Here is a 19,582-nt window from a genome sequence, read left to right as displayed (position 1 = left end):
TTTAAATTGGATGTTGATCTTCAAAGCTTAAAAAAGTATATGCTCTATGACTGTTAGGAATTTATAAGCAACTTTAAAACAAAGTCAAGAATGTGAATATGGAGCACTCTCTATAATACCAAAAACGTGGAAACACTTCAGTTTCCAGGAATAGGGAATTGGTTGAGTAAATTAAGGTACATCTTACTCAGTGGAAGGCGATGCAGGCATTAAAATGATACTGTTGAAGGATATTTAATGGTATAGGAAAATGTCAGGGTTATATTAAGCTACAGTTGAGGCCAGCTTTTAATTTTTAAAAGTATATAATCACCTCACACCTATTAGGATGGCTATGATTAACAAACAAATAAACAAGCAAACCAGAAAACAAACGTTGGTGAGATGTGGAAGAATTGGAACCCTAATGCACTGCTGGTGGGAATACAAAATGGTGCAGCCAAATGTGGAAAACAGTATGGAGGCCGCTCCAAGAAATAAATATAGAATTACCGTTTGACCCTGCAATCCCACTTTTGGGTATCTACACGAAAGAACTGAAAGCAGGGACTCACACAGCTATTTGTACACAAGTGTTTATGGCAGCATTGTTTGTAATAGCCAAAAGGTGGAAATAAACTAAGTGTCCACTGATGGCTGAATGAATACAGAAAACATGCTGTATACATACAGTGGAAATTTCCAGCCTTTAAAAGAAATGAAATTCTGACCTATGCTACAACACAGATGAACCTCGAAGACGTTATATGCTAAGTGAAATAAACCAGCTACAAAAGGACAAATACTGTTTGGTTCCACTTATATGAGGGACCTGAGTAGTCAATACATAGTGACAGGAAGTAGAACAGTGGTTGCCAGAGGCTGGGGGAGGGGGAAATGGGGACAGAGTCCCAGTTTGGGAGATGGAAAAGTTCTGGAGATGGATGGTGGTGATGATTGCACAACAATTTGAATGTAGTCAATGGCATTGAACTGCACACTTAAAAATGGTTAAGATAGTAAATTTTACTGTATGTATATAGTACCACAATAAAACAATTTTTAGAGAATTATATATACGAAAGACTATATGGAAGGCTGGGTAGCAGATTAAAGGCGATTTTATTTATTTTCTTTTTAGTTATTTTCTATTTGGTTTTTAAAATCATTTAAAAATTATTATTTAAAAAAAATTTTTTTTAACATTTATTTATTTTTGAGACAGAGAGAGACAGAGCATGAACGGGGGAGGGGCAGAGAGAGAGGGAGACACAGAATCAGAAGCAGGCTCCAGGCTCTGAGCTGTCAGCACAGAGCCCGACGTGGGGCTCAAACTCACGGACCGTGAGATCGTGACCTGAGCCGAAGTCGGACGCTCAACCGACTGAGCCACCCAGGCGCCCCTAAAAATTATTTTTAAGTACATGAGGATTACATACATACATCTTCTTGTAAAAAAGTAAAATATACAGATATAGTTAAAGTCCCCTTAGATCACCTCCCTCAATCCCGTATGTACATGTACCTGACGTGTATATAGGATTGTTTTATACATATCATTTTTGTAATATAATTTGTCAACTTTTGTTTTCACTCACCATCATTCGTAGATATGTTTCCATGTCATTCCTTTCCAGTTTCACTTTTTTATTTTTTATTTTGACTTTTTTAATAATTTTATTTTATTTACTTATTTTTAATTTAATTTTTCATTTTTTAAAATAATTTGGATTTTTTAAAGTTTATTTACTTTGAGAGAGAGAGAGAGTGCGAGGGAGGGGAATAAAGAGAGAGGGAGACAGAGAATCTCAAGCAGGCTCTGTGCTGTCAACACAGAGCCCGATGTGGGGCTCGAACTCACGAACCGTGACATCATGATTTGAATTGAAACCAAGAGCTGGACACTTAACTGACCGAGCCACCCAGGTGCCCCATTTATTTTTTTTTCTTTTAGAGAGAGCACACACATGAGGGGAAGAGGGGCAGAGTGTGTGTGTGTGGGGAGAGAGAGAGAGAGGAGAGAGAGAGAGAGAATGAATGAGAATCCCAAGCAAGCTTCATGCTCAGTGTGGAGCCTGATGCGGGGCTAAGTCCCACAACCCTGAGACCATGACCTGAGTGAAAATCAAGAGTTGGATGCTTAACTGACTGAGCCACCCAGGTGCCCCCAGTTTCACACTTTTAAGTGATTAGATATTATTCCAGAGATGGGCATGTTATAGTTTACTTAGCTGGTTGCCCATTGATGGACATTTAGGTTGTTTAATTGCAGTTTTTTGCTATTATAAGCAATTTCCGGTAAACACAATTTATGTTTTTTTTAATTGATTCTAATAAAGTGTGTTACATTTATAAAGAGAAAGAGTATTTTAAAATATTAAAAATATCTGTTTTAATTTGAGCTGGAACGAAGGCAGTGACTTTAATTCAGTGTGTGTCCCCATCTTCCTAGAGGCCAGGGTGGCCCAAGACACACATATGCTCTTTCACTGTTAATGTGTTGGGAAACATGGCCTCCATTATTTTTTTCTCACAAAGTTCAGAATAGTATAAATCCATGAGCTCCCCAACTTTCAGGATCCATGTGAAAACCATTATTACCAACGGCTGCTACAGATAAGCACTGAACTACATCTAAAAACCTCAAAGCAGAGGAACTGAGGCTCGGGGACAGACTTTTCAGCCCACAGAGGGGAGGAAGTGATGCTAGATATGGCCACCCCTGTGGCACATCAGAATTCTCCAATGGAACTGAGATCATTTGATTCCTTGGATGTGCAACCATATTAGCTCCTATAACCACCGGATCTTCAACTCCTACCCTTATACTTGGGATGCTGGAGACGATGGGATCGATGAGGAAATCAGCAATTGCCAGCACCCTTCACTTAGCACCTTGTCATCTTTAACTGAAGTTGCAACTGAGTGCAAAATAAGTAAAGTTCTTGCATTTGCTAAAATAAGTTACAATGAAAAGACTCTCCAGTTAAAAAAAAAAAAAAAAAGGAAAAGAAAAAACCTCCCCTCCCTTTAGTCTCCCCTCCAGTCTCTAATCTCATCTGTGAAAAAGAACTGTACTTTACTGTCCACAAAACAGTTCATTTTCAAAGTGAGAGAAGAATTGCTCTGTGAGGAGAGCCATCAGTAACTGGGGTTCATGAATTCCGGCTTGTTTATAGAAAGCAGTGGCTGAGGATAGACACTTTGAAACCACCTGTGAAAGAATTAAAGACCAAGGGGGGCAAAACCCCCATCACAAACAGAATCTCACTGATCAAGTGTGAAAGAAAAGGAAGAAAGAAAAAGCCAAGTAGATCTTTGCAGGCAACCACTAGATGGACACAGAATTCAAAAACATTCTTTAGTGAGATCAAGGATGGCAGGCTTTGAAGCCTGGAGGGCTGGCGAGTCTCAGCACCGGCCTGGCCGTGGCAATCCCCGCACCGACGCGCCCACAGTCTTGCACTTGCTGGGGTAAAGCATTTAAATTGGAACAATGTCAAATTTCACAGCTATCTTATGTCCAGTGACCTTACGGGACCCCGGGGGAAAGACAGATAAAAAATGATTGTTCTCAACACGTTCCTGAAAGCGAAGAAGTCACACAGGCAACCTTGAGAAACAACTTTTCAAAATGAAAACACCCACAAACTCTTGCTTGCGGGGTGGCAAGCAAATTGTGCTTATTTATCTATTCATTTATTTATTCTCTTTACTGAGGACTCACAGTGTGTCACCCTTTTTACAGAACACCTGCAGAGATCAAGTTCCATCACCATGGCACGTAAATTTGCGAGGATGATGTTATTGTGGGAAAAGAGAAGATAACAACTCTTCTGAATTATTTAATCAATCTGGAACAGGTTTTATTGTTGTTGTAAAGGAAGTGAGACATAACTTGTGTCTGAACCAAGAAAACCAAAAAAACAGAAGAGGACAAAGATGAGATCTCAAACCTCTGCTGTGTGTTTAGGTAACAATTTCAGTGACTGTTCACATCCCCTAACTATGCCTAAGTGAATCATCTTAGCTTAATGGGATTTTTTCCCTTTAAAAGAAATAAATGTTACAGATGTTGCTAAAATTTTCTTTAACCACGACCCCCAATCTCATTTCCCACCTTCCTTCCCAGAGGCAGCCACCAGCATGAGTTTAAGATTGATAATTCTGTTCTCTTTTTTGTACTTTTCTATACATACATATGTTCCCTCAAGAGTTAAGATACTGTTTTTTGTGTTAACTTTTCTCAGGAATGGCATCATACTGTATGTATTGCTTCAAATTTATTTATTTTGCAATTGCACTCAACTTTACGTTTTCCCCACCTAGCCAGATATGTGTGCCCTTCCTTCTGGGGACTTAATGTTTTAAAGGAAGAAAGCAAAGAGGAAGAAAAGTTTATTCACACTGGAACAGTTACATGTACCTATATGTTTCTGCCTGTCTCTGATTAGGAGACCAAAGTCAGGAGGACTTCTTGGAGGAAGGGTGGCCTAAATTCAGTTTTTAGAATAGATCAAAAAATGCTACATGACAAAGAATGTCACAGGGCATTTTAGAGATACCCTTTAAAATAATTTCCTAAACTAGTAATTGTGAGGTTTACTGCATGATTATTATCTTTCCTTCACTATTTGCAATATAGGTCCTATTATTATTATTATTATTATTATTATTATTATTTTGGTTTGGTTTGTTTTTTTCACATTTTGGCTAGATGGAGATTTCACTGGGAAAGTAGGTTTTACAAGGGATGCTATACTAATCAGGTCAAGATTTGCTAAAACCAGACAACTCCAGAAACTCTACAAAACACTATCGTTTAAATCCAACAGGTGGATACACGTACCAATTACAAATGAAAGAATCTTTGATCACCGGAGTCGTTGGTGTGTGCTGAGTAAAATCCATCCCAAATCCAAATATATTTGTAGTGTGAGATGAAGATATGGAGGTCACGAGTGAGTACTGCTTATGTTAGTAGTTTTAATTTTACCCTGTCGGAGCCCCTGTGTACAAAATTTGAGAAAGCAAGACCTTGATTTGCTCAGGTTTCCCCGAGGAGGGGCTGCAGAATCCTTGAAGCATGATTTGAAAAAGATGGATAAGATATTCCACCCAAAATTCAACATCACCTTTAATCTTGCCCTCTCCTCCTCTAATCCCTAGGTAATGTTTTGTGCTTCTTTTGCAGGAAAGCAATTTTGTTAATCACTTTAGCACCAATTCTTGCATCCCTGGCAATACTCAGAACTGCCTCCATCCAAGTCTTTGATGTGGGAAAGAAACACACACACTCTTTCACATGTAATCTGAAAACAATTCACCTCTTGCCAATGAATGCACAGCACTCCACTTTAATAGAGAGCAAGTTCTGTGGAGGTTTCTAATCCTTTCTGCCAAAGAAGAGAAGAGAGAGAATCACTCAGGTAGCCCAACCTCATTCAGGAGTTAAAATCACTTGGAATGTTTTGTGGTGTGTTGGGGGCTTTTTAAAAAATATCACTTGCTGAAGATTACGGCTCTCAGGGGAAATCAAAACAACTCAAGATCAAAAAAAATAAATAAAAAATAAAAATAAAAAAAGAGTCCCCATCCCCAACTCAAACAGGATATTCTTCTCAACTCAGATAACTCTTGATCTAAGTGTATTACAAGAAACCTGCTTTAATCCCTCAAAGCAATGGTGTTATAGATAAGTAGCGGTAACTGAGGTGGCTTAAATTCCAGAAATGTACAAAAGATTTGGTTGGAAACAAAACTAAAGAAGAAAGCAAGCTCAATCTGCATTGCTGTGACTTAAGAGGTAAATTTAGGGCAGTAAAAATGCAAAGAATGACCCGTAAAAAAGAAATAGCCATAAAGTCCAGAATTGTCCTAATGGTCCCACAGGCTGCTTTCAGCATGTGTCTGAATGCGTGTGTGCTTTAGGGGTGTGTTTGTGGAAGTATTTTTAAGAAAGTGAAATTTTTTTACTGATTTCAGGATCTGACAGAGTTCATTTGAAAATTTCTTTATACATTTTACTGTGATATTACAACATTCTGAAACTGTATTTCACAAATGATTTTCTTTCTCTTTATATTTTCTTTCTCTTTATATTTTTGGTTGAACTCCAGTATTTTCTTCCTATTTAGTCCCTTTTCCTTGATGTACCACTGCTCACTTAAATGCAATGGGATGGACTTTATGGTTTTTCCTTCTGTCAGTAATTAACCATATTTTCACAGTCTGGGTATTCGTTTTGATCTATCTTCTGACATCCCAGTGAACAGATTGCAAATTCCCCCTCCCGCTTGTCAACTATAGCTCTCTATTGCAAAATAATGGCAATTTCTTTCATTATGGCCTCTCCCATTTGCCCAACACATGCTTGCAAATGCTCTTTCACTTTTTTAAGAGTGCCCCCTTTTTAGAGGTAAAGCTTGTTATTTGATAGATGATACATACAAATAGTTAATAGTTAACAATTCAAAAGGTATAAAATAGCATGGCACCCAGTTCCCCTCCTTAGAAGCAGACCTTGGTGCTAGGTTTTTGTGTATCTCTCCAGAGATCTTTGGCGTGTGTCTCTCCAGAGATCTTTGGTGTACAAAAGTCAAAGCACACACATGTAGTTTCCCCTGCAAATGGCAACGTATGATATACACTCTTCTGTAGCTTGCTTTTCCCCTTAATGTATATTAGAGATCGTTCTATAGCAATTCTACAGGTGTTCCATGGTTTATTTAAACAGTTTGGAATACATTTGTTCCAAACGCTTCTATTCTCTAATCGTGGCTTCTTTCCTCACAGGTTGTGTCTATGACTCTATCCTAGGTACCGTAAATAAGTGACTGAATTGTAACCCGGAGGGCTCTTGAACAAGTTTTAAAATTTTGTTTTCTAAATGTTTAAAAACTAAAAAAATTACCCAAGGGGATATGGGTTTATAGTTTTCAAAAAAACAAACAGACAAACAAGCAGAATTATGGCAGTTATGTGGTGCCAAGACTTTGAATTATTTTTTGAATTATTTCCTCTCAGTCTCATCATGGATCCCGCCTGGACTGTGTCATGACCTACCTGCTTAAAAATTTAAAATTCCATTTTTCATCGACTTTCCTATATGGGTTAACGTAGGATTCTGTATTGAGAATTTCCTTCCAGCAGCTGGTATTAACTTTAATTCCCTTAACCTACGAAATATTATTAAACATTTTCTTATATACTTTTAATTGAAAACCAATTTGACATGCTATCTCATACATGACTTCGGGGAAATTGGAACTTCTAGTTGACTTCAGTTCTTTGGGGAGGGCAAAGCAAGCTATGGGGCCTGACTGTTGCGACTCCTTTCCTATTGTTGAGTCATCTAAGAGATGAAGATCTTGGGAGGTTATAGATTAGATCCCCTGGGTTGTGCCACACCTCCACTTAGACTGGTCATGGTGACGGCATGCATGAGAACCTGGGCAAAAATTTCTCTCCGCATATTGGGGCCTCCATGGCATTTGGAGTCTCAAGCCCTTGTCAAGTGAGGATTTGAACTCTTAGCTCTGCCTTGCCGGAGCTGATATCCATGTGAGTATTGTTTGCTTCTACTGTCCGACCTCGTTCAATTTCAGTTTTTTTCATCTGTCCATTTGGTTCCTAATTTATGAGCTTCTGTTGCACATGTAAAGTTTAGCCTCTCTTTGCTCACTGTTTCACCGGCAGACTCCTCTGGCAGAAAGCCTGTCATCTGTTGTAAAGGAGAGCTGGTGTTGACTCGAAGCAACAGAGTTGGTGGTCTAGTAGCCATTGTCCTGTGTTAGGAGCAGGTGGTCTCACTAAGCTCCATGTGTTTGGAAACTTCTCTGACCAGTGCTTGTGCCGCTCAAGGAAGAAGAGCTCAATCTGTACTCCTTGTTTCCAGGTCAATCTTCTGAACCTGGGAAAATCCCCAGGGGCTAGCTTGGCCCTCTTCCTGCTTTTCTCGCCATGGTGGATTTTAAATGTAGGGGATTTTCCTCATTCATCTCTGCATTTGTGTTTGAAACAGCTGCTATAGAAAGGAGAAAAGGCACATTATATAGAATACATAATTTTTAAGAAGCAGTGACACAGGTTTTCAAAGGAGAACAGTACGATTTTGGTACAAAAGTCATAACTGCTCTTTAGTAGCATATGAGTATGGGTGTGTATATACGCATTTTTTTTTTTTTACTAAAGTAAAAGCCAAAAAAATTAAAGAAGACCTATCCTTATTCCATTCACATCCAAACTTTGTTCATATTTAGCAACTGAACACAACCCACCATCTGTTCAAAATAATGCAATTGAATGGTACTCCAGAAAAGTTACTTTTTGTGTTTTTCTCATTTTCAACAGACCCCAAACCTAGGACAAGATAAATAAATTATATCCTGTGGTTTCATTCAGTGTAATGAATGTCTCAGATGAAAAAATTTGCTTGATGTCAGGTGTTCTTAAATAGAAATAATTATAGAATCAGATATAAGAATTTTATTTTATTTTAACTTTTCTTTAAAATTAAAAAAAAATGTTTATTTATTTTTGAGAGACAGAGAGACAGAGCATGAACAGGCAAGGGGCAGAGGAGAGGGAGACACAGAATCCGAAGCAGGCTCCAGGCTCTGAGCTGTCAGCACAGAGCCCCACGCGGGGCTCACACTCACAGACCGTGAGATCATGACCTGAGTCGAAGTCAGACTGAGCCACCCAGGCGTCCCAAGAATTTTATATTTGATCTGGCACTTTCTTCTAGAAGTACTGAAGATACTTAAGTTAATTTTTTTCTAGAGCTTAACTGTCATTCTTTTACTGGAAGAGAACTCCTAAGATCATGTTTGTATGTATTCTGTCTTAATGATCTTATTTTTATTTGTGTATGTTTGTATGCATATGTGTTTGTAAGTATATATTTATTAAAAAAATCCCTAGTTGATCATGAAAATTTCACAAGATTTTTGTGGTTTCCTTCATCTTCAAGGTTTATATCTTCCATCTTCCACTTTTGCCAAATGAGTCTTCCTGCTGACAGAGATCAGAAAAATCACAAGTTCTGATGCCATGTGGCAACACAGGAATTTATCTTATCCTAATGCTGATGGTATACTCTCTATTTCATTCTAAATATCTTTGAACATCACCTATTGACATGAAGAAGGCTATCTCAGACAAACTAATGGTAGCATGACTTAACTGGCAAATCTGAAAATCTGTTTTCTCTTCTCCATAGTTACGTTTTATATTTGCATCCTGCTAAGCCCTTTACTTACTCTTCTACCCACCATTGACACGGAGTCCTTAATTTTATATATATCTGTGTAGATTTATATTTTACTTATTATTTAAACAGTTTAAAAAAATTTTCTTTTTAAATCTTTATTTTTGAGAGAGAGAGACAGAGCATGAGGGGGGGAGGAACAGAGAGAGAGGGAGACACAGAATCTGAAGCAGGCTCTGGGCTCTGAGCTGTCAGCACAGAGGCTGATGTGGGGCTTGATCTCATGAACAGAGAGTTCATGACCTGAGCTGAAGTTGGATGCTTAACCCACTGAACCACTCAGGTGCCCCTTATTTATTAAATTTGAGAGAGAGAGAGGGAGGGCGTGTGAGTGGAGGAGAGGGGCAGAGGGGAGAGAGAGAGAGAGAGAGAGAGAGAGAGAGAGAGAGAGAGAGAGAGGCAGAGAGAGAAAGAATCTTAAGCAGGCTCTATCCTCAATGTGGAGCCCCACAGGGCTCTATCTCATGACCCTGGGATCATGACCTGAGCTGAAATCAAGGGTTGGACACTCAACCAATTGAGCCACCCAGGTGCCCCCTACATTCTATATATTTCAATTCATATATATCATTTCTATAAAAATTGGTGCTTGCCAATGTCTATTTTCTCACAATGTAAAGTCAGGACAGTATCTTGGAATGACATCTTTTCTTCTGGAAAATGAATCCTGGTACAGCTATTAATTTGGGTGACTAGAGGTTTTTGTTTGAGATAACCTATGGGACATTAGTTTTTCTTTTTTCTTTTTTTTAAACAAAGTTTATTTATTTTGAGAGAGGGAGAGCATGCAAGCAGGGAAGGGGCAGAGAGAGAGGCAGGGGGATCCCAAGTAGGTTCTGATGTCAGTGCAGAGCCCTGCACGGGGCTTGAACTCCCAAACTGTGAGATCATGACCTAAGCAAAAATGAAGAGTCAGATGCTTAATCAAGTGAGCCACCTAGGCGCCCCTAGTTTTTCTTTTTCTTTCTTTCTTTCTTTCTTTCTTTCTTTCTTTCTTTCTTTCTTTCTTTCTTTCTTTCTTTCTTTCTTTCTTTCTTTCTCTCTTTCTCTCTCTCTTTCTTTCTTTCTTTCTTTCTTTCTTTCTTTCTTTCTTTCTTTCTTTCTTTCTTTCTTTCTTTCTTTCTTTTTCTTCCTTCCTTCCTTCCTTCCTTCCTTCCTTCCTTCCTTCCTTCCTTCCTTCCTTCTCTTTTTGCATTTGTGGTGACAGGATAGCATTTCCTATCACGAGTCTCTATAACTCAGGAAACACACTGCCTTCACATGCATTATGATTTTTGCAAAGATTTTCTGTAAGAGTCACAAAAGGCTAAAATGAACTAAAAAAATCCATTTTATATTGTAGAACAGATTTAGATTTACAGAAAAATTGTGATGCCAGTAGAGAGAGTTCCCATATGTTCCCATTATCAACATCTTACAGTAGTGTTATGCATTTGTAACAATTAATGGGCTGATCAGAATTCCTTAGTTTTTACCTAATGTCCTCTTTTTTTTTTTTTTTTCTCCAGGATAGCACATTACATCTAGTTGTCATGTCTCCTTTGGCTCCTCCTGGCTGTGACAATCTCTTGGACATCCCTTATTTTTGATGGTCTTGACATTTTTGAGGAGCACTGGTCAGGTATTTTGTAGAATGTCTGTCAATTGGAATTTGTCTGTTTTTTTTTTTTTTTTCATTATTAGACTGGGATTATAGGTTTTGGGGAGGAAGGCCACAGAGGTAAAGTACCATTTTCATCAAGATATATCAAGGGTAACTACTATCAACATGACTGATCACTGTTGATGTTGACCTTGATCACCTGGCTGAAATAGTGTTTGTCAGCTTTCTCCACTGTAAAGTTACTCTCCCCTGCCTTTCCATATTGTACTCTTTAGAAGGAATCCCTATGTGCAGCCCTCACTTTAGGAGTGGGGGTGGGTTAGAGTTATGCTTTGCCTTGGTGAAGGTGAAGTATAACACAAATTATTAGGAATTCTTCTGCATGAGTGATGTGTAAAATGAACTTTAGTATTAAAATGAACTAATATTAAAATATTAAAATGGCGCCTGGGTGGCTCAGTAGGTTAAGCATCTAACTTCCGCTGAGGTCATGATCTCGCAGTTTGTGAGTTCAAGCCTTGTGTCGGGCTCTGTGCTGACAGCTCAGTGCCTGGACCCCGCTTTGGATTCTGTGTCTCTTTCTACCCTTCCTTCACTCACTTACTTACTCACTCACTCACTCTCTCTCAAAACTAAGTAAACATTAAAAAAATTTTCTAAAAATATTAAATGAACTAATTTAATTATTTCTTACATTTAGGTATAAACTCCTAGGATTTTTAAAAAACTGATTATTTCTATAATACATGTTCACTGCAGAAAACTTAGAAGATGCAGAAAAGTGTAAAGCAACAGCAAAAAGAACTGTCCATGATTCTGCTTCTCATAGGCATCCATTTCTAACATTTGGTCATATTTCCTTCTGTTTTTTTTTTTCCATAAAGTAACTATTTAAAAAAATTTTTAAAATGTTTATTTATTTTTGAAGGAGAGAGAGAGAGACAAAGCATGAGCAGGGGAGGGGCAGAGAGGGGGACGCAGATTCCGAAATGGGCTCCAGGCTCTGAGCTGTCAGCACAGAGCCCGATGTGAGGCTTGAACTCACGAACCTCAAGATCATGACCTGAGCCGGAGTCGGATGCTTAACCGACTGGTGCCCTATTTTTAAACAGTGCTTTAAATTGTTTCATATGAAATAAAAACATTTTATCTTTGAATATGACAAAGACAATGGATTCATAAAAAAAAACAGAAGATCTTGGTGGTATGTCTAACATGATAGCAGAATACAAACCTACCAACATGATATATGATTCCTGAAAACAAAACTTTAGGCTCTACTCTTCTATTTTATAATTTTTTTTTAACGTTTATTTATTTTTGAGACAGAGAGCATGAATGAGGGAGGGGCATGAACGGGGGAGGGGCAGAGAGAGAGGGAGACACAGAATCGGAAGCAGGCTCCAGGCTCTGAGCCATCAGCCCAGAGCCCGACGTGGGGCTCGAACCCATGGACTGCGAGATCGTGACCTGAGCTGAAGTCGGACGTTCAACCGACTGAGCCACCCAGGCGCCCCTCTACTCTTCTATTTATGAGATGTTCACATGTTTCTAGATGTAGTATTCACTGTTAGGCCTCTTATTTCTAATACTCTAATTTGTCCTTTTACTTGTACATGATACACATTTTTAAGTGGAATAAAGTTTAATGAAACTTAGGTGGCTAGTTAAAAACTGTGGCAATAATCTAGGCTTCAAATCCCCAACTTTCTTTTTGCGTGATGTGTTTGGACTCATGACAATGTGATTGTTCTTTTTGAGAGACTTTGTTGATTTTGTAAAGGTGATATGTGCTTCTTATTAAAAAATCAAGAACTACAAAAAAGTGCAAAGTAAAATCCAAAGATTCTATTACCTAGAAGTAACCATTATTTTTCCAAAAAACTTTTTGACACATAATGTTACATTAATTTTGGGTGTACAACATACCGATTTGACTTCTTTATACGTTGTGCTATGCTCACATAATTGTTGCTACCATTTGTCATCATACAACGCTATTCCAATGTCATTGGCTATATTCTCTGTACTGTGCCTTTTATTCCTGTGACTTACCGCATTCCTGTGTCTCCCACTCTCCTTCACCCATTTTGCCCAACTCCCTACCCCCCCCCCCCGCAACTACCAGTTTGTTCTTTGTATTTATAGGTCTGATTCTACTTTTTGTTTATTCATTTGTTTTCCAGATTTCAGAGTGAAATCATATGGTATTTGTCTCCCTCAGTCTTATTTTACTTAGTGTAATACCCTCTAGGTCCACCCATGGTGTTGCAAATGGTATAATCTCATCCTTTTTTATGACTACATAATATTCCTCTGTGTGTGTTTGTGTGTACCTACACCACATCTTCCTTATTCCTTCATCTATTGATGGACACTCAGGTTGTTTCCATATCTTGGCTACTGTGAATAATGGTGAAATAAACATAGGGATGCATATGTCTTTTCAAATTAGTGTTTTGTTTCCTTTGGGTAAATACCCAGTAGTGGAATTACTAGATCGTATGGCATAGAAATAACCATTATTAACATCACTTCACAAAATCTGTTTGCAAATTTACAAATAAGGATAAATTTACAAAAAAGGCTCCTGTAATATGCGTCATACATACATCATTACTTATATTTAACATAAGAAAATGAAGCAAATTGTTAAACTTTGGTTAAATGTTCTTTTTGCAGGATAGATTAGTTCCTACAAATCCCTTTGAAGTTTTGCAAAAAGACTATGAATATCACTAAGAGGTTGTTGGTCCACATAGTTAACTCTTAAAAAATAACCGAGGGGTGCCTGGGTGGCTCAGTTGGTTAAGCATCCTACCCTTGATTTTGGCTCAGGTGATGATCTCACAGTTTTGTGGGTTCATGCCCCACATCAGGCTCTATGCTGACCCTGAAGAGCCTGCTTGAGATTCTCTCTCTCTCTGCCCCTCCACTTCTTGTGCTCTCTCTCTCAAAATAAATAAACTTAAAAAATTATTTAAATAAAGAAAATAATGAAGATATGAAAGGAGCTACTTTAATGCTTAGAAGCAGTTTTTACTTAGACACCAGAACTGCTTGATGGTCAGAGGTAAAGTATAATATTATTAACTGTGTCTTTATCAGTTGCAAGGAATCTTAGAGGACCCTGAATTCAATGCCTTATTTCATTTTCTGCTGTGTATGGCATAGGCATGGTTCAGAGTATAGCTTTGGGGGTAGACTGGCACTTAGGAACCATGTGACCACAGTCTCATCTCGTGCAAAAAACCGAGTTCATAGCATCTTCCTCATGTGACTGTTGATAGGAATAAGACAATACACGGAAAGCTCTTATAATAGTGCTTGATAGTGTTTAATAAATATAAGCTCTTATTATACAGGAATAATGGTGAGCATCTGAGCCAGTGTTTGACATTGAAAACTGTCATTTACAAAATAATCTCTTTCTCTCTAATTCATCTCAGATTAATTTCCCTGTTAAATTTGCCCACTCCTAAAGTTAAAGATTGGGGCCCTGAGTGCTTCACCAGTGGGTACATGGGCTCCTGTCTGAAACTGCTACCTATGTGTATGAGAATGGACAGAACACACAATTCTAGTGTTTTTACAAACCTAAGCATACGTTATGTTCTACCTATCACAGCAATAATTGCTACTCTGCTTACACTTACATGGACATACACAAAGAGCTTTATATCTTAAAAATCCTCTTTATTTTTTTTTTTATTTTTTAGAGAGAGAGAGCGAGAGAGCAAGAGCGAGAGAGAGAGAGCATGCACACATGGGGGCAGAGAGAGAGAGAGAGAGAGAATCCCAAACAGGCTCCACACTCATTTACTTTCATTATAAACCCATCTTTCAGCCATAGTTGATTTTTTAAAAAGTATTCAGTACCCTCTGCACTGCCCCAAAATTTTGAGAGTAAAACATCTAGCTACCTCTCAGAGCTAAGACTATAGTTTTTTGTTTCTTGTTTTTTTATGCTCAGGATTTTAGGGGTACACATTACCACCACGTAACAGATTATATGCCCATTTCCCATTTTGGCTTTGCCTTTCTCCATACTGAGTAACTTTGGCTTGTATGTATGTATGTATGGTAAATCATTACACCATAAATTCCAGTTCAAATAGCTCACTTGATCTCTAGCTTGGATGTGAAAGAGGGTGACTTAATGTTTTTAAGTGATAGTTTAATTTCTCCATCAATAAAGGTAACATAGGGTGAAGAGTAAGTTACGTTTGTATGAGGGTGGATTTTAACACTGACTTGATTTATGTTGGGTTAATGAAATAATTTTTTGCGCCTTTAATACTCCCATAAAAACTAGGTCATGTGGAAAAACTCTCAGCTTTACAGAGGAATGGTTAAAAAATAGTTAAAGAGTAAGAAGTTACAAACACGTCTAACACAAATCTGAACACAAAATGTAGGTACCATATGCTGTATTCATCTGGGTCTTCCTTCCACAGTGGCTCACAGTACACAAATGTAGCAAAATCAATAAATGTTTAGTTGATGTCATTACCTCAATTTGCAGCATTCCTACCTCAATAGCCTTCTATCCTGTGAATAAATAAATTTCTCTATAATGATCTTTAAGAGATGGTCTAAATTCCTTAGCTGTACTGAAACGTCATATCAAATATTTCTTTTATGAAGTAAACCACTGGTTGGAGTTTGGGAATCTTTTCAACACAAAGCCTTTGTTGTATTTTTTTTTTTTTTTTTTTTTTGGTAAGGGTATTTTTTTGTAACAGGATTTGACCTGTAACTATTATTGAGAATTTTCTTAGAGGAGTTCAAAGCATTTTACAGGGATCATCTCATTTATCCCTCGAAAGTAAGGCAGAGGCATTATCTCCACTATAAACTGAGAACACTAAAAGGCCAAGATAGGTGGGGTTTTTTGTTGTTGTTTTGCTAAGATCAAAAAGTAATTCTAGGGCAGAGCCAGATTCCGGTCTGACCTTGTTACATGATGCTTCTGCAGCACCATAATGCAATGTAGTAGCTTTCCTAGGTCTCCCTTGGCTATCCTAGGTATTGAATAATTGAATGATTTCTCATTCATTCTTGCTCCCTGAAAATGGGTCTTAAGACGTAAATACAAAATGAAACAGGATTTGGGGTACAGGATATACAGGGATAGTCATCTTCCTCCCTCCCAAATCTTGGCTGCCTAGCCCAGTGCTGTGCTATAGAAAAACAACTGGGGGGGGGGGGTGCACCTGGGCAGCTCGGTTGGTTAAGCCTCCATCTTCGGCTCAGGTCATGATCTCATAGTTTGTGGGTTTGAGCCCCCTCTGTGCGGACAACTCAGAGCCTGGAGCCTGTTTCGGATTCTGTGTCTCCTCCCTCTTACTCTGCTCTCCCCCTGCTCGTGCTCTGCCTCTCTCTCCTTCAAAAATAAATAAACATTAAAAAAAATTTAAAAAAAGAGGAAAGAAAAACAATTGGGGCCACAAATGCAAGTCACATGCATAATTTTAAGTTACCTAGTAGTTACATTAAAATACATTTTATTTACCCAATGTGTCAAAAATGTCATCAGTTCAATATGTAACATAAAAGTATCGAGATAATTCATTCTTGTTCTCCTAGAAGTCTTCAAAATCTGGTGTCTATTTCATACACCACACCTCCATTTGGACTAGCCACATTTTAAATGCCCAATAGCCACACGTGACTAGCGTGGGTCATGTCAGAGCATTTCTAGACTTTGGTTGGTTTTTCTTAGCTCTCCCTTCAGATTGGTGCCCTTGTGAATGGAATTCACCCACAAAAGTGGGTGGTGTGGGGGAAGGACTCCTGGGTGACCTTGGCAGAATCCACTTGCACTTTTGTGGTGACTAGTAAGAAGCCCTAGCTTTGCCATTTCCTGATAACATGGCTGGGGAGTTATGGACTCAGGATCTAAAATCCCAACTCACTATCAGGACCCGGTTCCTACCCTGCAGGAGGACCAGGGCTAAGGAAAGTGCCAAGTTCCAGGGCTACGGTTTCACGGGGCAGGGGCAGTGGCAGATGGCCTGTGGAAAGGAGGCGTCGCTCAAGGAAGAGGATGGCTCCCAAGGAGGGGAGGCCACCCAAATGGATGCTTCTTGAGGGCAGAGGCTCCAAACAGGCAGATTCGTGGAAGGCGGAAGCTCTTCTTGGGGCCTTCGCTGGCCCTTGGAGGGCCTCACATGCTAGACGAGTGGATGCATGTGCTTCCACCCAGCGCTCCCGGCGGCCAGGCCGATGGGGGAGGGGGTCTGCTCCCTGGGCCGGCCCGCACCCCGCAGCGGCTCCAAGGGCCGCGGGTGTGAGGGGCGGGTCCAGGCCTCGGCCCGCGCCGCCCCCATGTGACCCGGTCCGACATGGTGTCGCCTCCTCCCGGGGCGGCTGCGGCGGCGGCTCCGGCTCGGCTCTGCGTCGGGCCGGGCCCGCGGCCGCTCATGGGCAGCCAGGGCCACCCGGGGCCGCCCGGGAACTGCGGGCCCGGCGAGGGCGAGGGCGGGGAGGCGAGGAAACTGCAGGAAGGGAGGGTCGCGAGGGGGAAGCGAAGGAAGGGGAAGGGGAAGGGAAAAGCGGGAGCGGGGCAAGGCGGAAGAGGAAGCGGGGCGGAAGGGAATCCGGGGCCGCAGAAGGCGAAGGAGGCAGCGGGGCTGGGGGCCGAGGCGGGAGCTAGCGCAGGCCCGGGGGAGGAAGGAGAGGGCTGCGGAAGCGTGGAGGAAAGGGAGAGAAGGATCGTACGCGGAGATGCGGGGAGCGCAGGGGCGGGGAAGGAGGCCAGAGGAAGAGGTGATGGCAAGAAGGAGGAATGGAGGGTCAGGCCTGGGCGGCGGGAGGACGCCAGGCCGGGGAGAGCACAGGGACGAGGGGGTCAGGCTTGGGGCTGCATCGCGGGGGCTGGGGCGGCGGGGGAGGCCATGGCGGCGGCGACCGAGGAGGAGGCGGCGGCCCGGGAGCCGGCCGGCCGCCCCGCTGCGGGGCCCGCGCTCTTGCGCCTGCCGGAGGAGCTGCTGCTGCTCATCTGCTCCTACCTGGACATGCGGGCCCTCGGCCGCCTGGCGCAGGTGTGCCGCTGGCTGCGGCGCTTCACCAGCTGCGACCTGCTCTGGCGCCGGATAGCCCGGGCCTCGCTCAACTCCGGCTTCACGCGGCTCGGCACCGACCTGTAAGCGCCCGCTCGCCCGCCCGCTCCCCGCCCCGGGCCGGCCGGCGTCCCGGGAAAGGGCGGGGCGCCGCGGCCTGGTCGGCCGGGGCTGTGTCGCACCCCGAACGCCGCCCGAGGCCCGGACCCGGCCTGTGCCCGGACCCCTCCCCAAGAGCCCCTCTCCTGTCGGAGGCCCCCATCCGAGAAGCCTCCCGTGAGCATCCCTCAGTCGGCACCCTCCCTGGGCGGCTTCTCACAATTAGCCCGTCTTAAGCACTGCCTTCAGCTTGTAATCGTGTCTTCCCTCGCAGAGGGTGACCGACCTGGTTCCTCAGCTCCCCAGGAGCCAGGCTGGCCTGAGGCTTCGCACGCCTCCTCTGGTCCAGGTGTAGGACCCATGTCCGCCATGTGGTCTGTCAGAACGTTTTTGTGGACGGACGTTCATCCGCTCACCCTCTTCTGAAGGCTGTTGGGCTGCAGGGCTCGGATGGAATCGAATGTGGAGAAAAGGGCTCAGACCTGAAAAGGCCCCTGGTCCAAGTGTCACCCATAGTTTATGGCTTGATACAGGCAGAACACACAAAAAGGGGTGCCTGCTTATGGCAGGGGACTGGATTAGGTGTAGGTGGTATACGAAGGTTTGTTTGGTGTTGCATTTTGACCTGTTTTGGGTGGGATCTGAGACCTGTGCATGGAAAACTTTGAACCACCTGAGCTATTAAGTAGGAAGGGACGAAAATATATAGCATTGGGTGAGTAAAAGCTTTCAGACTGCACCTAACTGCATCCAGTATGGGTTTCCAAAACGGTAGTTATGAAACAGTATAACAACATTAAAGAAAGTTTTTAAAACATAAAGAGCTATAATACCACCACCTTAGACAACTACTCATGATTTAAAATGACTTTATAGTTGCATAACCCCCCGCCCATCCCTCAGTTGCTATCTTACTGATCCTGACAAAATAGGTGCATAATAAATGTTTGTGGACTCTACCAAAACGGAGATTAAAAACATTCCTCTAATATTAAACTTTCATGATGTGTCCAGCTTTTTGCTATTATAGATAATGAATAAAGCATTTTTGGGTGATAGCTTTACTGACATATGTTACATACCATACCTATGTCGCTCAAGATTGGCTTCAGTGGATCAAAGGTTATGGTTTGTAAAATTGTACCAAGTTACAGCGGCACCAGCAAAGAAGGATTAACCAATTTCATGTGAAAATTAAAAAACTCTGCTATTTTAGTGGGCATACGATGGTGTCTCAAAGTTTTGTTGTTTTATGATTTTGCTTTTTTTTTTTTTAACCACTGACCCCAATAAATATTTTCCCATGTGTTTGTTTCACCTGTGAGATTGTCTGTACCTAGTCTTTGCCCATTTATTATTGGGGTCTTGATGTTTTTCTCATAAATTTGGAATCCTGTGGGTCATAGATCCTAGGCTCTCATCTGTCATCTTTGATGCAAATATTTTCCCCAGTCCTTTTTACTTTACTATCTTAGTGTATAGAAGTTTTACACTTCAGTATATCAGAATCTTTCAGTCTTTTGTGATTTTTTTTTCTTCTTTTACCCCAAAGCTGAGAAATTTACA

General features: G+C 41.1%; 1 protein-coding gene and 1 long non-coding RNA gene across 10 annotated transcripts in view; one reads left to right on the top strand and one right to left on the bottom strand.

The window, feature by feature from the left end:
• Positions 1 to 3,662: 3,662 nt before the first annotated feature.
• Positions 3,663 to 18,001, bottom strand: LOC131493257 (uncharacterized). The gene is made up of 2 exons (XR_009252544.1): positions 17,867 to 18,001; positions 3,663 to 8,005 (listed from the first exon to the last, which is right to left on the bottom strand). It is a non-coding gene; the product is annotated as an uncharacterized LOC131493257 (long non-coding RNA).
• Positions 17,072 to 19,582, top strand: part of FBXW4 (F-box and WD repeat domain containing 4) — an 82,262-nt gene continuing 79,751 nt past the window's right edge. For 2 of the 9 annotated variants that reach the window (XM_058697547.1, XM_058697546.1), the window contains exon 1: positions 17,077 to 18,000. In XM_058697547.1, the coding sequence (XP_058553530.1) occupies positions 17,201 to 18,000 (800 nt within the window). In that variant the 5' untranslated portion in view covers positions 17,077 to 17,200. Of the gene's footprint in view, positions 18,001 to 19,582 lie in introns of all 9 variants that reach the window. The other 7 variants (XM_058697544.1, XM_058697545.1, XM_058697548.1 and 4 more) reach the window with 7 other exon arrangements.

The sequence above is a fragment of the Neofelis nebulosa genome, chromosome 13 (genome assembly GCF_028018385.1).
Source record: "Neofelis nebulosa isolate mNeoNeb1 chromosome 13, mNeoNeb1.pri, whole genome shotgun sequence".
Taxonomy (NCBI): domain Eukaryota; kingdom Metazoa; phylum Chordata; class Mammalia; order Carnivora; family Felidae; genus Neofelis; species Neofelis nebulosa.
This window is presented reverse-complemented; position numbering and strand designations above follow the sequence as displayed.